The 21,818-nt window shown below is 42.1% G+C and overlaps 1 protein-coding gene across 2 annotated transcripts in view; it reads right to left on the reverse strand.

Moving 5' to 3' along the window:
* Positions 1-21,818, reverse strand: part of tesk2 (testis associated actin remodelling kinase 2) — a 58,982-nt gene that overhangs the window by 17,851 nt on the left and 19,313 nt on the right. For both annotated transcript variants that reach the window (XM_033028697.1, XM_033028696.1), the window contains exons 4-8: positions 17,295-17,343; positions 16,270-16,416; positions 6,776-6,855; positions 2,800-2,884; positions 603-686 (exon numbers count right to left, since the gene is read on the reverse strand). In XM_033028697.1, the coding sequence (XP_032884588.1) occupies positions 603-686; positions 2,800-2,884; positions 6,776-6,855; positions 16,270-16,416; positions 17,295-17,343 (445 nt within the window). The remainder of the gene's footprint in view (positions 1-602; positions 687-2,799; positions 2,885-6,775; positions 6,856-16,269; positions 16,417-17,294; positions 17,344-21,818) is intronic.

Consider the following 21,818-nt stretch of genomic DNA (forward strand, 5'->3'; position numbering starts at 1 on the left):
TCACTCACCGAAGCATAAAGCAATAAAAAAGACAAAGCAATCCTAACTTTTAACAAAGGAACAATAAATATAGCTAATTCATAGTTTGAAAGCAGTATTTTCTTACCTATAAGAATCAAAGCTGGAAAAAACTGATGAAATGTGTACACCGCTGCACTGATACCAGCAATGTTTATCCAGAGTGACATTTGACCTGGGCATGTGCAGTTGGAATACCAAACTTGCTTATTATTCAAGTGTTTGCACAGATCACAATGGCTCAAGGTGATTTGCTTTTCCTCAAGGGCAACACCTTCCCAAAAATTAACGATTGCAAATTTGGAACATATTTACACAATTTGTTAAAATCTACCAAGTTGTTTCAACGATAATCAGGTTGGAAAACTATTCAAATACAGCATTTCAATGAGGATATTGTCCAAGCTATGACTACGCTAAATGAAATTTATTTTTGAACATTGCCCAGAAATAAACTTGCTCTTAATAGACAATGCATTAATCAGAGATAAAAACGTGGTTAGCTTGGTAAACCACTAAAGAAACGGAACAACTTTGACATTTTGATTTTGCTTATCTTTTCGTAAGCATAATAAATTTCTTACCACTGTTCGAGGGAGATAATCAGGGTCAGCTTGTATCCGAGCTATAATTTCACACAGAATAATTCCATATGAAAATACATCGGCCTGCCATTAGATAAGGAACATTATTAGAAAAAGGCTTTCCAACAACTAAATATATAAAAAATAAATATTAATCTTGTACACAAAGTACCTTTCATGTTCTCAGAACCAAGATACTCTGCAGAGAAATATTATTGTGGTTACCTTTATTCAGCCTATTCACACAGCAACATTTCACAAAGAATAATAAAAATATTTTGGTAATATTGATAGGAGAAAAAAGTATTTGGCCGTGTTGCCGGAAACACTGCTGTAAAGATGTTCTATTCAGCTGAACAGGTGGATCTGGTTACAGGCTGTTCTTAAATGAAACCCTTTTGCTCAAGAGCATTAGCGTGTCCAAACAGCCAAGTAGAATACTGTAACATACGTAGTATATGTAATCGGGGACCCTTCCTATGTACTATCAAAATTGGAGCCAAGGAAGTTTTGTATAAAAATACCTTTTATCAAATCCATCAGCCCTTTCAAATTAAACTCTGCAAAATGCTATTGACAAACAATATAAGAACCAGGATCAAAAGCTTATGGCTTCTTAAGAAGGAAGAGACATTGGTATGCCATCTTGGCTGTCACTTCAATGTGGTTTGTTCATGACAAACCATTGGAAAAATTAACAGTAAGAGGCTTAAAGCTCGCAACCATTTCCAGTTTGGCACCATTGATGCAGATGGGGGATGTATATCACCATGCTTTCTTGTTGATAACTAGTTCCTTCATCTTGCTAACATTGAGGGAGAGGTTGTCCTGACACCACGTTACTACGTTTTCCATAGTCTTTGCCAATATATCCTACCTTGGGCAATGAGAAGAAACCTGCAGTTTCACCACAGCCGTATTAAATTGGATATTACATCTCTTGCACCCAAACCTTCTTACAATAAGGGCATACATAATTCCACTGTCAGACTGTGCCTGTACCTGTATATTTGCATTCAATGGTTCAAGGATACTCACAGGCTCTGTACACTACTGCAAAGATTTCAAATTCATTAACAGGAAATGTATATTCCCATTTAATTCAATATAACATTGTCTAGCCTATTCCGTTTTGTTCACAATATACATCATTGCATTTGAAGACTTAATGTCAAAGATACCTTGCAACAGCCAACAAGAGAAATAGACATTCTCTTGTTTCAACTGTCTGAGCAAACTATTTTTTCCACAGTTCTAGCAAACTGCTGTGCACCTCCCCAGTCCATGGGAACACTGGGAGGCTTTCCATTCTAGGTCCAGTGCATCTGCTCACAAGATCAGGCTTTCCATTCTTGGGGATATTCAAGATATCTCCCTTCTTTAGCAAATGAGCCTCGTCTATGCTTATCTACGGCATCCCGTGTTGTTGACATAGCCTCCTCTACATTGGTGAGACCAAGTGTAAACTCGTTGGTGGTTTACATTGGAGATAGCTGAATGGATAAAAAATTGGCTTGATGGAATGAAGCAGAGGGAGATGGTGGGAAGTTGCTTTTAGGAAGGGAGGCCTGAGACTCGTGGTGTGCCTCAGGGTTTGGTGCTGGGTCTGTTACTATTTGTCATCCAAAATCAATGATTTGGATAAGCTCCACCCAGACCTGCAACAATTTCTCTCCTCCCCCTCTACCTACATTCTTTCCTCTGGCTTTACTATTCGCACTTCTATGTTCTCACAGCTTTAGTCTTTTCATCACTGGCCTTCGTCCAACCAGTTGCCTATTTCAAAACTCTCACCTGTATCCACCTATCTCTTGACAGGCTTTATCCTACCTCTCCTCTTCCAGCTTCCACCACAACCCCCACCCCCAAAAGTCTCCTATCCATTTTCTCCAGAGATGCTGCCTGAGCTGCTGAATTACTCCAGCACTGTCTTCACTCTCTCTCCCCCTTCTCCTTCAAGTCGCCAATAACAAGGACATCATGAAAAGGCATTTTTGGTGCAGAGTGCAATGAAATGCATTTTTGAGCAGGTAACCTGTTTGGATTTATTTAAAATACTTGCCTTACCCAATTTACAACAGCAATATTTTTTAACGTTGAAGCTGAATTAAGGACAAAGATGGAAAATTAAACATTTAAATTAATTTTTCAAGGATATCCTTGATAAAACTGCTACAAATCAGAATAGAATACCTACCTTTTCATTATAGGGCAGACTGTGCAGCACTTCTGGAGCCATCCAAAAAGGTGATCCAACCACTGACAGCCTTTCTGCATTCAAACTATTGGAATGAGAAACAAATGGATAAAATCATGCTCAGATATACCAGAAAATAGAAATGTTCTCATTCCTTTAGCATAGCATTGAAAAGTTGCAGTTCATAAATTGAACTTCAATGCATGATAGTTGGATGAAAAAAAAAAAACTGCTTGCAATATAACCACAAATTGAAGAATATCAGTTGGCTCCATTGCTAATACTTACCTGGTCTGTGGCAGATCACCACGAGTCCTTAAAATCACTTATCAATTGTGTTTATAATACCCTCTGAGGAAATATTATATAATAGAACCGCTCGGATAGTGATTTTTATATAAGCTAGGTAATTTGCAAAAGAAAAGCTTAAGGTTTTCAGAAACATGTCTCGTAACGAAATAAAGTACAATGAAACACACACACACAGGGAAAGATGAATCAAAGCAAAGAGGCACTGATCTGAACCTGCATAGCTTAGTTTATTGCTTTGAGGCAATTATATCGCTGGAGGAAATTGTATTTGATATGATTTTGTGTTGAAGAATGTATAACTGAATGGGGCCTCTTGTTAGGCCAGAGGTCATCTGCTCTTTCTCTATGGCACATTCTTGAGCTGTGGGGTTTATGCTGAGCTCAAGACAGAATTCAAGGCTGAGAGATAGCCAAAGCTAAATTAGAGTCTAAGTTAAAACTGAGATAAGGGATAGGATGTGTATGAAGGGGAGTAGTAGAGAGGAAGAGAATTAGATTGATGGATATGTGACCTTCCTATGTTTATAGTAAGTCAAAGAAGCAGATGTAATTCTGATGTAATGGTCCGAGTTGTGAATTTACGCTTTGTTCTGTAATATTTATAGTGAGATTGGAAATCCGGCTTCCAGATAGCAGGAAAGGGGCTGCAAATTAAAATAAAGTTGTATCCTTGCATTAAACACTTATTAATTAAGTTGACAGATTTACAAACCATGTATGCTTGGTTTGGAGATGTGTGTGGGTTTTGAACTTAGAAACTGTAATTCGGCAAACTTATATAATTAATGTTTTAAAGACATAGGTAATAGTATTGTAAACTGTAAAATTGTAGTGAAACAATTTATGAAATGTATTGTCTTAGTAGGACTGTAAACATAAGACTTTGTTTCGATTTATAGAAATATCTTTCTTCTTGGTATGGAAAGTGTGTATGACTTGTGTGATCATTGTATTACATATGTATCTTATATATTTTGAGGAGTGGTCTTTGATAATTGAGCCTATTGGGGTTTTGCTGTGCTGAAATAAAATAATTCTAAGCCACAGGCAAACGAAGGTTGTCAGATAAGGCCAGGGAAGGGGGATCATGTGACTGATGTTGTAAATCACCAGAAGGACTCAGATGATTGGTTACTAGCTTGTCATACCCTCTGTATCTGAAATGTCTAATATCTATATAAATGCCATGAGTTCTATCAAAGTTACTCTTCTCTGGACCCGCTCCAGAGCATCAGCTCTGTGTTGGAAGGTTCAGAGACTAGTCTCAGCTGAATAAAGAATCGATTTCAACAGCTACAAGCGTTTGAGTCAAGTTGACTTTAGATTGACAAAATAACTCAGTGTAACACCTCTAGCCATTTGAACAAGCACACCTTGGGCACATCCTTTCCCAAATGAACCAAGCCCAACTTCCAAAAGTCACTATACATCACAAACATCATCACAAGAGATTGATTTAATATAACCAACTAATTCCATAATTCTATTGGTCCTAATCTATTCACATCCTCAATAATTCCCTGCAACTCTAAACCCAGCCTGAATATTAGCTCTCCTCAGGTTGAGATCCAACTCTCAACTCCGCATCTTCGTGCTAACCTCCCTAGTGTAACTCATGTATTTCCAACCACATCAACTTGGTTCCACTGCCAACCCCCAAATATCACAAATTAACAATCAAAGCATACCAGGCAACTCACGAGAAATTCTAAACTAGAATGACTCAAATGTGCATTTGTTTGTATCACTATTCATGTGCCAGCAGGTGACAATGCTGGATCTCAGTAGGTATATACAATAATAGCCAAGATACAAAATGATCAGGCAGTATATAATTATTTTCTTTAAATGTTACAAATATGATCACTTTAATTTTAAAGCAAAAGTATAATTGCACTTAAGAAGAAAGAACTGCAAGTCGAAAATAACCAATTTGAAAGATTATTAACAATTGGATGATTACGGGCCATTGATCTACTGCTCTTACAGAAAAGATGACGTATGTAGAATACGGAACAGCTGCTATATGGAAAGAACACAGGTAGTCTGTGCAGTCTACCAGCTGAATCGTCTCACTTCCCAGCTCTCATGCGGATTTGTTCCCATCAGATGGCCATTCAATATTTTTCATTAAAACGTACCAAGCTTTTATATGCCTCCTCTACTAGCCATGGTAGTCCTTTCCAGATCCAAATGTTGTGTGGAAACACATTTCCTCTGAGTCATTTTGATTATTTTGCCAATCACCTGAAACCTACATCTCAATTCTAGATTCCTGTGCCAATGGAAATGTTTCTCTATTCTTTAAACTCCTTTTAAAACTTTAAATACCTCTATCACATCCCTTCTCAATCTCCTATTCAAGGAACAGGCCCAGATTCTCCAGTTATTCAAACCAATGCCATCCCTTACCCACCATCATTTTACTAAGTCTCTTCTGCATCCTCACTCTATATCTTTTCCAAAAGAGAGGCATTTCAAAGTGAACAGAGAACCTACATTATGATTGGAATAGTGTTTCATCATGACCAGAATTTCATGTGCTTTGTGTTTAAAAAAAATCAAATATCCTGTCACTTTCAACTATACACAAATACCTCCATATCTGTTCCTGTACCCCTTTAAGAACTGTGCCTTCTAGTTCACATTGCCCCTTCTCAATCTCTCCAGTACAATGCAAGACATCAGTATTTAACTTAATCTGTCACTTAACTGTACACATATCCTTGAAGTTCATTAATATTTTGGCAATTCACTGTACCAAATCCATGGTCATATGCAAACTTAAAAAATGTTCCTGCATCCCCATATAATAAATATATATCTGGGACACCCACGATACACTTTCCTCCAACATTTCATAAATTTCAATTCATATTATTCCAGTGGCAAGCATTCAGGCGACTGTATTAACTTACTTCTTGGTCCCTCATAGATCTTGCGAGTTTTAATATCTTTGCTGACAAATTACACCCCGATCTCACTCTCCCAGCTTCTCAAACTTAATTTTACTTGTTTGGAAGAAGATGTAACATCTGTCCTTTAAATTTTCCCCTTCCTACCATCCTGGCACTAAAAAACAATCGAGATGAGTCAGCAAATGGTAAGCATGTCTTTAAATCTACATCCCTACTTTCGTGTGCACAACTCTTTTACACTGGAAGCAGATGGGGTAACCACTTCGCAGAATGCTTCTTTCTATTCAGTTTGGAAAGGTGGCCCCAATCTGACGGTTCCCCATCACGGATTCTTCATCCATTCCATTTGGACCAGTCTTTGGTTTCTCACATAATTCTAACGGAAATTCAAGGAACAGTATTTTTTAACTAGATAATTTTAGATAATCAATTTGTATCAGAACAAAACTGGATGTGGATGGAGAATCTGTCCTTAGTTCTCCAGAATAGAGTCCACTATGTACACTCAAAGTGATCCTGATGAAAAACCAACTAGAGTTTAATTTTTCTCTTCCCATGACTGCTGGCCTTTTGAATAAAATATTGTGAATATTGAAAAACTGCTCAACAAAAAAGTGATTATAAACAATAGCAATTAATCAGAATTATGTGCATTTATTATATTTGAACATTTTGATTAACTGTCTTAATTAAAACAAAAAAAAATGCAAGATATTTACAACTTTAATAATTTTAAATGAACTTACTTGTCCGGAATTTTCTCTGCCAGACCAAAGTCACCCAGCACTCCAGTGTATTTACCGTCTTCCATTTTAATTAAACAGTTCTATGAAGGATCAAAGCAGACCTTTTTAAAAAATCTGTTAAGGTGCATACAATTCATTACTCCCATTATCTCTTTTGAAATATGTAGATGCACTGATTTACAACCAAGCTAAACAGGATATTATAGACGGGTACATTTTCAGCTCAAACCTATATTGACTCTGCACAGCAGCTGATTCTCCCATTCCTTTCTTGTAGACCTTTATATTACTTTTCCCCAGGCCTAACCAATTCCCTTTAGGAAGCAAAAGATCCTAGAAATCTAAAATAAAACAAAATATTGGTAATGCTCAGGTCAGAAAGCAGCTGGTGAGAAACGTAACATTTGATGGAGTTGATGATCTGAAATATTAACCCCCTGCCATGTTAGACATGATCAACTGTATCTCTGCACAAATGATAATAATAAACTAAAGTACTTGTAATATAACAGGAAAATAACACTTGTAAAGCATAAACAGAGAATAGTGTATTTGTTCATTGCATTTACCCAAGTTGTGACTGGGGACTCACTTTATTGGTTTTCATGTAACAAATCTCTTGATCAAAGGCTATGCTATCTGCTGCAGACAGGAAGGCTACTTTAGCAAGCATCTAAGAAATGAGTCCACAGAACGTGATTCCGTCAGTCACCGTGTCATTTTTCTACTGAGGCAATGAGCTGGTTGAATTCTAGTTTACAAACAATTCTGCAAAGTGAAGCAACATCTGAAGCAAAATTCTTCAGAGGAGACAATTAAGAAAAACACAAGTTTAGTCATGTATACCTTTGGTTTTCAGCTCCATTTCAATCCATAGCTTTACTGTTTACTTTTCCCCACTGACTAATGCACAGCAAAAATGGTTTTGGCCAGTTGCCCATTCAAAGACTTGACGTTTTGAAAGTGAAATGTAAATTATGCATGGTTGCCAATACAACCCACATGAACTTGTCATTTAACAAACAAAATTCAATTTTTCTCCAAGTGGGCATTCAAGAAATTTTTGTGACATGTAGACCAATAAAATTAGTTCCCAGTCACAATTAGGGTAAATGCAATTTAAAAAAACAAAACTTCTCTGTTTATGCTTTACAAGACTTATTTTCCTGTGATGTTATCAGTGCTTTAGTTCAGTCCACAGTGCACACATAAAGGGCACGACAATTGCTGCAAGATCAAGTTCGATCTGGCACAAAACGTGCTCTTTTCCCTTAATCTAACTTGTTCTTAGAAGGCACTCAAATAAATAATTTTCTCCAATTTAAGCACTGCTGGTGATTTGCCCACAAAGATAGCTGTTATTTTACCAACTTCAAATCCAGTCATGTTCATCATAGAATCACGGTCAGTAATTCAGCATCGAAACAGTCCCTTTGACCACCATATTCACACCAACCAACCGTAGAGAAATTTCACATGCACATGTAAATAGAAACTCCTATCCTCACTGCTCATACATCTTGGGGAAATTTATGTTATTTCTGATTAAGCAGCTTCCAGCTTCCCCAAAGTATAACAATAGACAATAAGTGCAGGAGTAGGCCATTCGGCCCTTCGAGCCAGCACTGTGATCTTGGCTGATCATTCACAATCAGTACCCCGTTCCTGCCTTCTCCCCATATCCCTTGACTCTGCTATCTTTGGGTTCTATCCAACTCTCTTGAAAGCATCCAGAGAATTGGCCTCCACCGCCTTCTGAGGCAGAGAATACCACAGATTCACAACTCTCCGGGTGAAAACGTTTTTCCTCATCTCAATTCTAAATGACCTACCTCTTATTCTTAAACTGGTCCCTGGTTCTGGACTCCCCCAACATCAGGAACATGTTACCCACTGCTAGTATGTTCAATCCCTTAATAATCTTGTATGTTCCAATAAGATATCCTCTCATCCTTCTAAATTCCAGTGTACACAAGCCTAGTCGCTCCATTCTATCAGCACATGACAGTCCCGCCATCCCAGGAATTAACCTTGTGAACCTACTGCACTCTCTCAATAGCAAGAATGTCCTTCCTCAAATTTGGAGGCCAAAACTGCACACAATACTCCAGGTGTGGTCTCACTAGGGCCCTGTACAACTGCAGAAGGACCTCTTTGCTCCTATACTCAACTCTTCTTGTTAAGAAGGCCAACATGCCATTAGCTTTCTTCAGTGCCTGCTGTACCTGCATGCTTACTTTCAGTGACTGATGAACAAGGACCCCCAGATCTCGTGGTACTTCCCCTTTTCCTAACTTGACACCATTCAGATAATCTGCCTTCCTGTTCTTGCCACCAAAGTGGATAACCTCACATTTATCCACATTAAGCTGCACCTTCCATGCATCTGCCCACTCAACCAACCTGTCCAAGTCACCCTGCATCCTCATAGCATCCTCCTCAGTTCACATTGCCACCCAGCTTTGTGTCATCTGCAAATTTGCTAATGTTACTTTGAATCCCTTCATCTAAATCATTCATGTACATTGTAAATAGCTGCGTTCCCACCACCGAGCCTTGCGGTACCCCACTAGTCACTGCCTGCCATTCTGAAAGGGATCCATTAATCCCTACTCCTTGTTTCCTGTCTGCCTACCAATTTTCTATCCATGTCAGTACCCTATCCCCAATACCATGTGCTCTAATTTTGCCCACTCATCTCCTATGTGGGACCTGATCAAAGGCTTTCTGAAAGTCCAGGTATATTGCATCCACTGGCTCTCCCTTGTCCATTTTCCCAGTTTAATCGTCAAAAAATCCCAGAAGATTAGTCAAGACTAACAAGTGTAGGCACTTCAATTGTCACATGCACTAGGGCTGAAACAATTAAATTATTACCTGTTGCAGCTTTACTGGAACATTAAATGCAACACAACAAATTAACATACCATAAACTGCCAGTAATTGGAGGTAAACCAGACTAAAACAATGCAAATACGTAGCGCATGCCAAAGTACATCAGGTCTTGTTCTGGGTGAGTGTGTTAATTCTTTGACCTGAAACAGTCTTAAAACTAAAATAAGCAGCAATACCTGGAAGAGGATTAATGCATCAGAAAAGCCAATAGACAAGCTGGGGAAACAGAGAACGTTCCAACTTCTTTACCGATAGCTTCAAGGGAAACTTACAGAAGGCTAATCTAAATAGTCAACACAAGAACAAATGCACTTTCCTGATCAACTCTTCTATCAAGGAATAAGAAAGTGAATTCTACTATATAATGTTTAGCAGATATGCATTTTCAAAGTTGTTTCCAAAAGTCAACATTGCTTTCATAAAAAGTGTTCGATGTAAAGAGGTGATCTGATCTTTTTTCCCCATTGAAAGTAAAAGGTTAAGGAAAGATTTAGTACACAACAAGCAAAAATGTTTGGAATGTGGACCAAATGCCCTACCCACTCACAGAAGCATGCAACTTGAGCCTTGGTGCTGATATTTCATGCAAAACACTGAGATTTAAATATTCATGTTCCATTAGGCATTTAGTCAAAGTTGGTTTCATATATAGTCATAGAGCATGGAAACTGGCCCATTGACCCAAATTGACCCCAAAAAAGTGTAAACTTGCCCCAAAAAAAAAAGTGAAATGAAGATTGAGCATCTAACTATTAATTGAAGAGCTCGTGGCACTAACCACCTGATTGGAGAGAATCCAACAGCAACAGCTACATTTACAGTTTGAACCCAAGAACAGTGAAAAGGCATTTGCTAACTTGCAATTTGAAAGATAATTTACATAGCTGGACATTACCTTTTACTTGATACTGAACTCAAATACACAAGATGCAAACAAAGTTGCCAAATATAGCTATATAATTACACAAAACCACATACTTTCACTGACAACAATTGGGGCATTAAATAGACATCCATTGTGCACAAAACATTACACTTTAAATAGAGCATACTGGATGTTCTTTTGAAATGGAAAGATCAACTTCCATTCCCCTCCATGTAGGATCACTACATGAATGAAAAATTGATCACCTTCAGGTGGTCTCAAAGAGAGCCTGATCATCCAGTCCACCAGCAGGGCTGTTAGTCAGAATAAAACATCCTGGAAACAAGCCCTTCGGCCCAACTTGTTCATGCTGAACAAGATCCCCTGTACCATTTATCTGCATTTGACCAATATTAAAGTTTCACAGTCAAGGTCAGTTTGTCACATGTGCCAATTAAGGCACAGTGAAACTCGATTACCGTACAGCCATGCTAAACAAATATCAACGAGACACACAACTAAATGAAAGTTAATATAAACATACACCACAGCGGTTCCCCACATTCCTCACGGGGTTGAGGTCCTGACCACGGGGGGAAATGGAGGAGGACTGGACAAATTGTGCCTTCCACCAGTGATGAATGCTGTGGTGGATGTTTGTGTTACATTTTTATTGTGTTTTTGTGTGTTCTTTTTCATTGTACCGCTGCTGACAAATTCATTTCACTTGCACTTTATGTGCAACAGATCAACGGTGAATGCTGGCTCTCCACTCCGCTCTGGACCACTTGGACATCAAAAACTCATGTCAGGCTGTTATTCATTAACTACAGCTCGGCATTTAATACCATCACCCCCTCCCCTGGTTATCAAGCTCTCAGATTTGGGTCTCTGCGCATCCCTCTGCAATTGGATCATCGACTTCCTCATTCACAGACCACAGTCTGTCCTTATTGGTGGAAATATGTCATCCTTGATATCAGCACGGGAGCACCTCAAGGCTGCATGCTCAGCCCCCTGCTGTACTCACTCTGTACTCATGATTGCGTAGCCGGACATAGTGCGAACTCCATCATCAAGTTCGTCAATGACACCATTGTTGTGGGACGTATCACTGATGGGGATGAGGCAGAGTACAGGTGAGATCGACCGATTGACCAAATGGTGCCAGCACAATAACCTGGCTCTCAACACCAGCAAAACCAAGGAACTGATTGTGGACTTGGGAAGGGGTAGGATGGGGCCCCAGTCCAGTTTATATCAACGGGTCGATGGTGGAAAGGGTCAAGAACTTCAAATTCCTAAGTGTGCATATTTCCGAAGATCTCTCCTGGTCCAAGAACTCTGATGCAATTATAAAGAAAGCACATCAGCGCCTCTACTTCCTGAGAAGATTACAGCGAGTCAGTATGTCAAGGATCAGGAACAGCTTCTTCTCCAGAGCCATCAGACTATTAAACACTACTTCATACAAACTCTGAACTATAACAGTGTGTGTGTGTGTGTGTGTATGTATATATATTATATACTAGACCAAGTGCAGACCCGTTGGGTCTGTTCCCCCAACATGCGGTTGTGGGGTGGGAGGCGGCATGCAGCGTCACACACACTAACTATCTCCCCCCCCCCCCCGCACTCACGCTAATCACCCCCCTTGATATTATATTAATATTATTAATTTGCTCCTTTTACCCCATAACCACCCTATCTACTGACGCATAGCCCCCAACTTGCAGTTACATCTAGAGAGGGGGGGGGGGGGGCGGGGGGAGAGAGTGAGGGCAGATAGAGAAGGGGCAGAGACAGAGAGAGAGAGACAGAGACACAGAGAGAGGGACAAGAGGGATAGGGGGGTGGAGGGGAGAAGAGGGAGGGTGGGTGAGGGGGGAAATGTGGGGGAGGAGGGGAGGAGAGAGAGAGGGTGAGAGTGAGGGGGAGAGAGAGGGAGTGCTGAGAGGGGGGTGAGGGGGAGAGGTGGGGAGGAGGAGAGAGAGAGAGAGGAAAGAGAGGAGAGAGAGAGGGAGAGAGAGAGAGGGGAGGATAGAGGGAGAGAGGGAGGGAGAGAGAGAGGGGGGAGGAGAGAGAGAGGGGGGAGGAGAGAGAGAGAGGGGGGGAGGAGAGCGAGAGAGGGGGAGGCGAGAGAGAGAGGGGGGAGGAGAGAGAGAGAGGGGGGAGGAGAGAGAGGGGGGAGGAGAGAGAGAGGGGGGAGGAGAGAGACGGGGGGAGGAGAAGAGAGGGGGAGGAGAGAGAGGGGGAGGAGAGAGAGGGGGGAGGAGAGAGAGGGGGGAGGAGAGAGAGGGGGGAGGAGAGAGAGGGTGGAGGAGCGAGGGGAGGAGAGAGAGGGGGGACGGAGAGAGAGGGGGCGAGGAGAGAGAGAGGGGGGAGGAGAGAGAGGGGGGGAGGAGAGAGAGAGGGGGGAGGAGAGAGAGAGGGGGAGGAGAGAGAGAGGGGGAGGAGAGAGAGAGGGGGGAGGAGAGAGAGGGGGGAGGAGAGAGAGGGGGGAGGAGAGAGAGGGGGAGGGGGGGGGAGAGGGGGGGGGGGGGGGGGGGAGAGAGAGAGGGGGGGGAGAGAGGGGGGAGAGGGGAGAGAGAGGGGGGAGGAGAGAGAGGGGGAGGAGAGAGGGGGGAGGAGAGAGAGGGGGAGGAGAGAGGGGGGAGGAGAGAGGGGTGAGGTGAGGGGAGGGGGAGAGGTGGGGAGCAGGGAGGGGGAGGAGAAGGAGAAGGGGGGGAGGAGGAGAAGGGGGGGAGGAGGAGAAGGGGGGGAGGAGGAGAAGGGGGGGAGGAGGAGAAGGGGGGGAGGAGGAGAAGGGGGGGAGGAGGAGAAGGGGGGGAGGAGGAGAAGGGGGGAGGAGGAGAAGGGGGGAGGAGGAGAAGGGGGGGAGGAGGAGAAGGGGGGGAGGAGGAGAAGGGGGGGAGGAGGAGAAGGGGGGGAGGAGGAGAAGGGGGGGAGGAGGAGAAGGGGGGGAGGAGGAGAAGGGGGGGAGGAGAAGGGGGGGGGAGAAGGGGGGGGAGGAGAAGGGGGGGGGGGAGAAGGGGGGGGAGGAGAAGGGGGGGGGAGGAGAAGGGGGGGGAGGGGGGGAGGGGGGGGGAGGAGGGGGGGGGAGGAGAAGGGGGGAGAGAGGAGAAGGGGGGGAGGAGAAGGGGGGGGAGGAGAAGGGGGGGAGGAGAAGGGGGGAGGAGAGGAGGGGGGAGGAGAAGGGGGGGGAGGAGAAGGGGGGGAGGAGAAGGGGGGGAGGAGAAGGGGGGGAGGAGAAGGGGGGGAGGAGAAGGGGGGGAGGAGAAGGGGGGGGAGGAGAAGGGGGGGGGAGGAGAAGGGGGGGAGGAGAAGGGGGGGGAGGAGAAGGGGGGGGAGGAGAAGGGGGGGGAGGAGAAGGGGGGGAGGAGAAGGGGGGGAGGAGAAGGGGGGGGCGGAGAAGGGGGGGGTCGGAGAAGGGGGGGGTCGGAGAAGGGGGGGGTAGGAGAAGGGGGGGGTAGGAGAAGGGGGGGGTAGGAGAAGGGGGGGGAGGAGAAGGGGGGGGGGAGGGAGGAGAGGGAGAGAGAGTGCCTTTTTACTTCAACCCAAACAACCATTTGCAGGCAGTTTTTTTTACCTCTAACCATATTTTCATTTTCAAACCAAATTAAGGGTACTCAGTGCTGTAGACATTTATTCAGTGTCATTCAGAGCTCTGATTGAGGCACACCACTTGCAGAGACTGATTGAGGCACACCACTTGCAGAGACTGATTGAGGCACACCACTTCCGGGTTTTATAGTCCACCCCCTCCCTCCAGCAGGGCAGCAGAGAGAATGGGGAATTTTGTAAAAATATTAATATCTCTGTCATTTTTCATCGACGGGAATGATCCTCGGCACACATGCGGCGGAGGGGGGCTCTGAGCGAGGTGGCCAAAAATGACGGCCGTAGGTGGCGGCGTTCTCTCGGAAATCGCAGCACAGATGGCCAAAACCGGTCAAGAACAGACTTTTAGTAATATAGATTCTATGGTATATGGACACACCGATCTATTCTGTATTTATGCCTACAATATTCTGTTGTGCTGCAGCAAGCAAGAATTTTATTGACAAACTCTTGACTTGACTATTTAAATGTCTCAAAACTAATGGTAGTGTTGATTACACTCTTTTGCTATTGTTCCAAATGTAAACCACTAAACAAAATCCCCACAAATCCCTTTTAAACTCCTTCCTCTCACCCAAGTCCTCTAGTTCTTGATGTCCTTACCGCAAGAAGATGATCCTGACTGCCACATAATTTTGTACCTCCATCAGGTACCCTATGCAAAACAAGCCCAGCTTGACCAGTCTCTCACCCAACTAACTTATTTTCATCCAGATCAGTTATTTATCTCATCAACAGAGGTATATCTTGAACACTACTGGTTGCAGAGCTCCAGTCAGAGAAATGTCACTGCTAACTTCAGACTTCAATGGTTTTAACTCACCCTAGATCCTATGTGACAATCTTCTGGACCACCCTACCATGAAGAACCTGATGACATGCTTTACCGTTCTCCAACTACTTCAAGTGAGGCATTTATTTGGATCAAATCGGTCATTGCTTTGCCATTTACTATGTTAATCAAGTTATCAAAGGTCAACAACATGGAGTGTATCAGTTACAAACTAAATTACTACTTTCTGCTACACTCTTGCTCTTTGGAATGATACGACCGAGTGCAGCAAGGAGATAAAGAACTTTGTAACATGATGTCAAGACAATAACCTCTGCTCAATGTCAGCAAGATGAAGAAGCGAGTTATCGACTTTAGGAAGCATGGCAGAGTACATGCCCCAATCAGCATCAATGCTACCAAAGTGAAAATGGTTGAGGGCTTCAGGTTCCTTGGTATAAATATTACCAACAATCTGGCGTGGCCAACCATATTGATGACAGCCAAGGCCGCACACCAATGCCTGTACTTCATGAGGAGACTAAGAAAATTCAGCATCCTGCCCCATTGTTATTAGGCTTCTGAAGATCCTTCAATAATCTAGAGTACTGTCCAATTCACTTCTATCCCATTGCAAACATTGGACTTTGTCCATGGAACTGATGCTCTACAATGCCAATAACTATTCCGCATTCTGTATCTTCTCGTGCTGTATTATACTTCCGAGTTTGAATTGGAAATCATCAAGTTGTGCAATTCTGTACTCTATCTTCTCCTTTTATCGATATATTGACCTTTAGTTCATCTTGATTGTATTTATGTATAGTATTATCTGACCTGTTTGGATGACATGCAAAACAAAGCTTTTCACTGTACCTCTGTGCACGTGACAATAATAAACCGAAGCCTAAAGATTACTTACAAGAATGCAGTTGGTTATAGCCCAACAGCAAAAATGGTTATTACCAAAAATTGACCAATAAGAATCATAAGGTCTAAAGAAGAAATCAGGCGATTTGAGAACACAAGCAGGGGAAACTTTACCTTGTGGTAATGTGGTCATGCTATAAAAGCTAGATCTCTATACAATACTGAAGGACAGTTTCATTTTTTACAACTTTTTGGCGATAAAGGTCTGTACAAATGCTTCCAGTCAAACAAGATTTGCATGCTCAGATACATATTCAATAGAAAATATATATTTACCTCTGTTCCATTAGTCAATAAGTGATTTTGAAATAACTTTAATGCAAATTAAGTGTTTGCCCAAGCAACTCATGACTGAAATAGGGTCCAAAGAAACAAATGGAAATTAATTTTGTTCCTCTCAACACATTGTACCTTAGAAGTCAGATCCCGATGAAAGACACCCTTCGAATGCAGATAGCTGAGTCCAGAAGCAAGGTCGCGTGCTATCATGACCCGAACAGGCCAGGAAAGATGATCACTGCTGTCCAACAACTGTTCAAGGTTCCCTCTATTGATGTACTGAAAAGAAAGCATACAGTCCAGGAAGTCAGTATCAAGCAGCCTCATACAGTGTTTCTTTCCCCTCTAAAAATATTATTTTTCCAGTATAAGACAATCAACAAAACTGAGAAATGTGACCGCTAAACTGGGACAATTTCCAATTCAAAGAAAGACCACTTCCATATCTTCCACTTTTATCAGCTGTATTGTGTTATACTGGAGACCTCTGGGCCAACTCCTATAATGTTAGTTAACATTTCAGACACCTAATTCTCATCTCCAAAATCCCAACTGGAAGTTTGCTCAGGACAGCACAAGGAAGCTGCTCAGCAAATTGGTCCATGCCAGTGCACAGGGGTGCTGTCCAATTCATTTAATTCCAAGTTTTCCTTTACGGCTACAACTTTGTCTGTTGCACACATGGACACCAATTAACTTATCAGCTTAGAAGCTCCAACTTCAGGCGCAAACATCATACCTCCATCAAAGAATTTTTGAAGCACCGTAAAAGACCATTTGTATTCAAAACAAATAATGCCTCAGAGACAGATGTTGTGAACTGATGAATGTCGAGAAACCTTACAAGCTGACAAGACACTAACTATTATAGAGCCAACTGTCATAGGGGACCAGCAAGAGAATGGCAAGTAGTTCAAGCCCCGAGTACAACACAATTGTAATGCGACACAAATTTCCCACTCTTTCAAATTGTGTTTTTTTTATTTTTTTAAATGGATTCACGTAAAAGTAGCACCACATAAAGTCCCAGCCACAATTGGCATGTTTTTTTCATTTTTGTACTCAGCTGTACTATGGCATTGACCTGAGAAGTCGAGGTGCAAAGTTCAAAGACAGCTATTCCCCAACAGCCATCGCACACAGAGAAAGTAACTTACCTCAGTTAATGCATGCAGTTGGCCTTCATGTACACAAACACCCATAAACCTGAAAAGCAAAAGAAATGCATCAAACACAGTCCTGTATAGCACCAATATCACAGGGAAAAGCCATTCAGTACACATCTAGGTATGGCAAGATCAGAGTGAATAAATACTTAAAATTGAAATTAAACATGCATTAACATAGAAAACATCAAAAAAGTGATTACTAGATGGAAACACCATTTCCAATTACTTTGCAATTTGAATGCATAATTTCTAGAAGTGATGGTTGCTCATACTGTTTAATATGACAAGAAATTATTAACATTACCTCAATACATGTTGTAAGCATGGTATATCCATTGTTCCAGGTCTACATATCTTCCAACACGTTACTATGCAAACATTACTGGTGCAATTATAATGAATTATAATTTCTGCTGACTGGATAGCACGCAAGAAAAGCTTTTACCTCTGTACACATGATAAACTAAACTGAACACTACACTATAGCAGAAACTAAGAGACAAGTACAAGCCTTTTAAAGTTGTACTATCGTGAAACATGAAAAAAAGTTTGCATATAGCAAGCTCCTACAGACTACATGGCAACCAAGCTATATCTTCAGACACAAGTTAAAAGACACTGGCCTGGACATCACGATCACCTAGTTCTTTGTGATAGTATCACATGGCCATTTACACAGCTGATAGAGGAAAGAGAAGCCAGATTTGATATCTGAAAGAACCTGCAATAGTAAGGCACTCCCACAGGTTTGCAAAAGGATGCTAATCTACACTGCGGAAGTAACACAATGACAAAATCTCCCACTTGTTTTGCAGTTAAGTACTGAAGTAAAAGGAGAAAATGGAGAAAATAAACCAGAAAATGACCAATTTATCATTACATACTTCAATTTGGAACTCCCCACGAAGAAAAACTGAACTGCCTACTCATGTTGCATATTGACTAAGACCAATATGGTGGAAAAAAAATACTATGACATAAGGCATTTCAGGTTGTTTCCAATTAAAAAAAAATTCTAAGCTGATTGAGGGGGAAAAGGAACCTTTGATCTATTTCACAAATTATTTGAACAACGATTACTGGAAATGACTGCATGAAGTCCCTGAATAGACTCAAAAGTGAAACAATTTTATCCCAAACGTAAATGGACATTACAATTTAATACCGACGGGTTTGGCTGGTCAGTTAATTGGGGGTTTTTTTCCCAGTTGAGAAGGGTGGGAGCTGGAGGAGGTGTAGGGCATGGAGGGTACCACAATATTCTGCACTTTACTGGCCTTTCGAGTACAGTCCCTACAGCATTCAATGTTGGTAGAATTCAAAACAGCAATGCACAACAATACTAGAATATAAATTAACCTGAATGAGAAAAGTGGGACCAGGTTCAAGCTGTATACCAGGAAGAGGTCCAATGCCAAGAAAGAGGCTAAAAACCAGCTAAACATACATTAAAACCAAGAACAGAACATTGCAGTTGGAAATTGTACATTATTTTATCAATTCTCAGTAACATGCTGTTCAGCCATTGATGCTTGTGCCAACCATGATGCCAATTTAATCCGCACATCTGCTTTCACCTGGTCTATAACCCTCTATTCCCTGTATGCTCACGTGCACGCCTAAATGCCTCAAACATTACTGCTGTACGTATTCGACCACTTCCCCAGGCACCTACCTCTCTGTGCAAACTTTCCCCCTCTCATCTTAAACCTATGCGCATTAATATTTGACAATTCCACCTTGAGAAAAAGATTTCACTATCTAGCTCAATTTTATCTACTTCAATCACTTCACACCTTTACATCCAACGTACCAGAGAAATTCTGACACCTAGCCAATAACTACACTCATAGCAAATACTTACTAATCCAGGCAACATCCTGGTGAACCTCTTCTGCACTCAGTCCAAAGCCTTGATGGAATTTGTATCATTTTATTGTAGTGACGTGTATCAAGATAGTGAAAAACCTTTGTGCAATCTAAACAATCATACCCTACATGAAAGAGAAAATAAAGAGTGCAAAATGGAGCATTACAACTATAGAGAAAGTGCAGATAAAAAGTAAAAAATGCCCACAACGTGGTAGTGAATTCATCCTGAGCACGAGAGGTCCGTTCAAGTGTCCGATAACAGCAGAGACCGGTTCTTGAATTTGACAGTACCACATACTAGCTTTTGTATCTCTGCTCAACAGGAGAGGGGAAAAGAGAACGACTGGGGTCCGAGTGGTCCTTGTAATTTTAGCTGCTTTGTTAAGGCAATGTAAAGTATAGATAGGGTGGAGTAGGATGGCTGGTTTGCGCGATTGCTTCGCAACTCCTTTCGCAACCTCTTGCGGTCTTGGGCAGAGCAGTTGCCATCCAAGCTGTGATGCATCCAGATAGGATGCTTTCTATGGTGCATCTGTGAAAATTGGCAAGAGTCACTCGATTGATTTCTTTCGCCTTCCAAGGAAGTAGAGGTGGTATTATTTCTTGTCTGTAGCATCAACGTTTGATCAGGATAAATTGTTGTTGATATTTACACTTAGGACCATGAACCTTTTGACCATTTGCACTTCAGCACCCAGATACATTTTGATGTGCACACCACTTCCTGAAGCCTACTGCCTTAGGGGTTGCACGGTGGCACAGCGTTAGAGTTACTGCCTCACAGCACCAGAGACCTTTGCTCGATCCTGACCACGGGTGCTGTCCGTACAGAGTTTGTACGCTGGCCCGGTGTCCTGCGTGGGCTTTCTCCCGGTGCTCCAGTTTCTTCCCTCACTCCAAAGACGTACAGATTTTTAGGCTATTTGGCTTGGTAAAAATTTTAAATTGTCCCTGGTGTGCAGGATAATGTTAATGTGCGTGGATAACTGGTCGGTACAGACTCAGTGGGCCGAAGTGCCTGTTTCTGTGCTGTATTTTAAAACTAAACTAAAGTCGATAACCAGCTATTTCATTTTGTCGACATTGAGGGAGTGTTTGTCCATGCTACTAAGCTTTCTATTCTCCTTTGTATACTCTGTCTCGTCATTGTTTGTGATCCAGCCCATCACAGTGGAGCAGAATATGGCCGCAGCGGAGCAGAATAGTCATGAATGTATAGGGAATATAGAAAGAGGCTGAGAATGCAGCCTAGCAGGGCACTGGTGTTGAGAATTATTGTGGAAGATGAGTTTTCGTATGCTCAATTAGGATGGCCTCTGCATATTTGAATGTGAACCAGTACACGGACTCAAAACAGGAACATGGAAACTCAACGGATTCCTCAAATGAGCACTACACGGTTTTCTATACCAGATCCTCATGCTTCAGTTTCTACGTGTAGGCAGGGAGTAGGAGCACAGCCTGATAGTCAGATTTTCCAAAATTCAACCGGAGGCGTTAGGGCTAAGCTTCAGTGAAGGTTGTGTAGCACTGGTAGCCACATCCTTCCTGCAACACAGTAAATAAAACTGCACACAATATTCCAGATAAAACATCACCAAAATGTTATGCATTCTGATGTCATTAAAAAACTAACAGTAAAAGGTCACAAAATACCCCAGTTAAGTACAAAATTTCCAGAAGGATGGTCAATAGATCTACTATTCTGATCAGCCATGATCACATTGAATGGCGGTGCTGGCTCGAAGGGCCAAATGGCCTGCTCCTGCACCCATCGTTTATAAATACAATTAAACAAAGAAATTCAGCAGCTCAACTGTGCGCTAAAGTTGAGGCTATTCCTGTGCTATACTGTTCTATGAGAAAACCTCATAAATAAAACTACAGTCTAGTGATCTGTTTTTGTTTTTCCCATTGTGTCAAATGTACTCTCCAGACAACATTTCTGAACTTTAAATGCAAACAGCACAAAGGGAGTAGAATGCTCCCTTGCTAATCATACACACAAGAGACCCAATATCTACTGACTGAAGAAACTGCAGATGCTCGAATCTAGAGTGAAAAACTGTGCTGGGAGACGCCAGCAGGTCAGACAGCATCTGTGGGGGGAAATTAATAAATTAAATTTCTGTTCCTTTCTTCAGACTAAAAGGTCCCAAACCAAAATATCGTCCGTCCATTCACTGCACAGTTCTACCTGACGCACTATGTTCCTCAGCACTTGTGTTCTACTGACTGGAAGCAATTTAGAAGATACTAACCATTTGACATGTAATCTATAAATAGCACCAAAAATAACAACCACTTTGGAAATCAATTTAACAGCAAATTAAAACCATGCATTACACCACTTGCAAAACCCGTGTTCTCTTAACTAGTATTTTATTCTTCAGATCATTTACCTTGTCGTGGTGAAGAGGCTTGCGTGTCCCCATGATTCCAAGAGCGATGCCGTCGGAGGCACCAGCTTCTGGTAGGGACACCCATGGCGGTAAGGTCAAGGATGAGGGTCCAGACTAAGAACGATCCAACCTACAAGACCTCAGGGGACCAGGCGGACAAAATTATCTTGAACTCAGCGGCTGTGAAGGCTGATAAAGGCTGCAACAGATCTTTCAGCTCCAATCGTCTTGGTTCCCT

The sequence above is a fragment of the Amblyraja radiata genome, chromosome 10, assembly GCF_010909765.2.
Source record: "Amblyraja radiata isolate CabotCenter1 chromosome 10, sAmbRad1.1.pri, whole genome shotgun sequence".
Lineage (NCBI taxonomy): Eukaryota > Metazoa > Chordata > Chondrichthyes > Rajiformes > Rajidae > Amblyraja > Amblyraja radiata.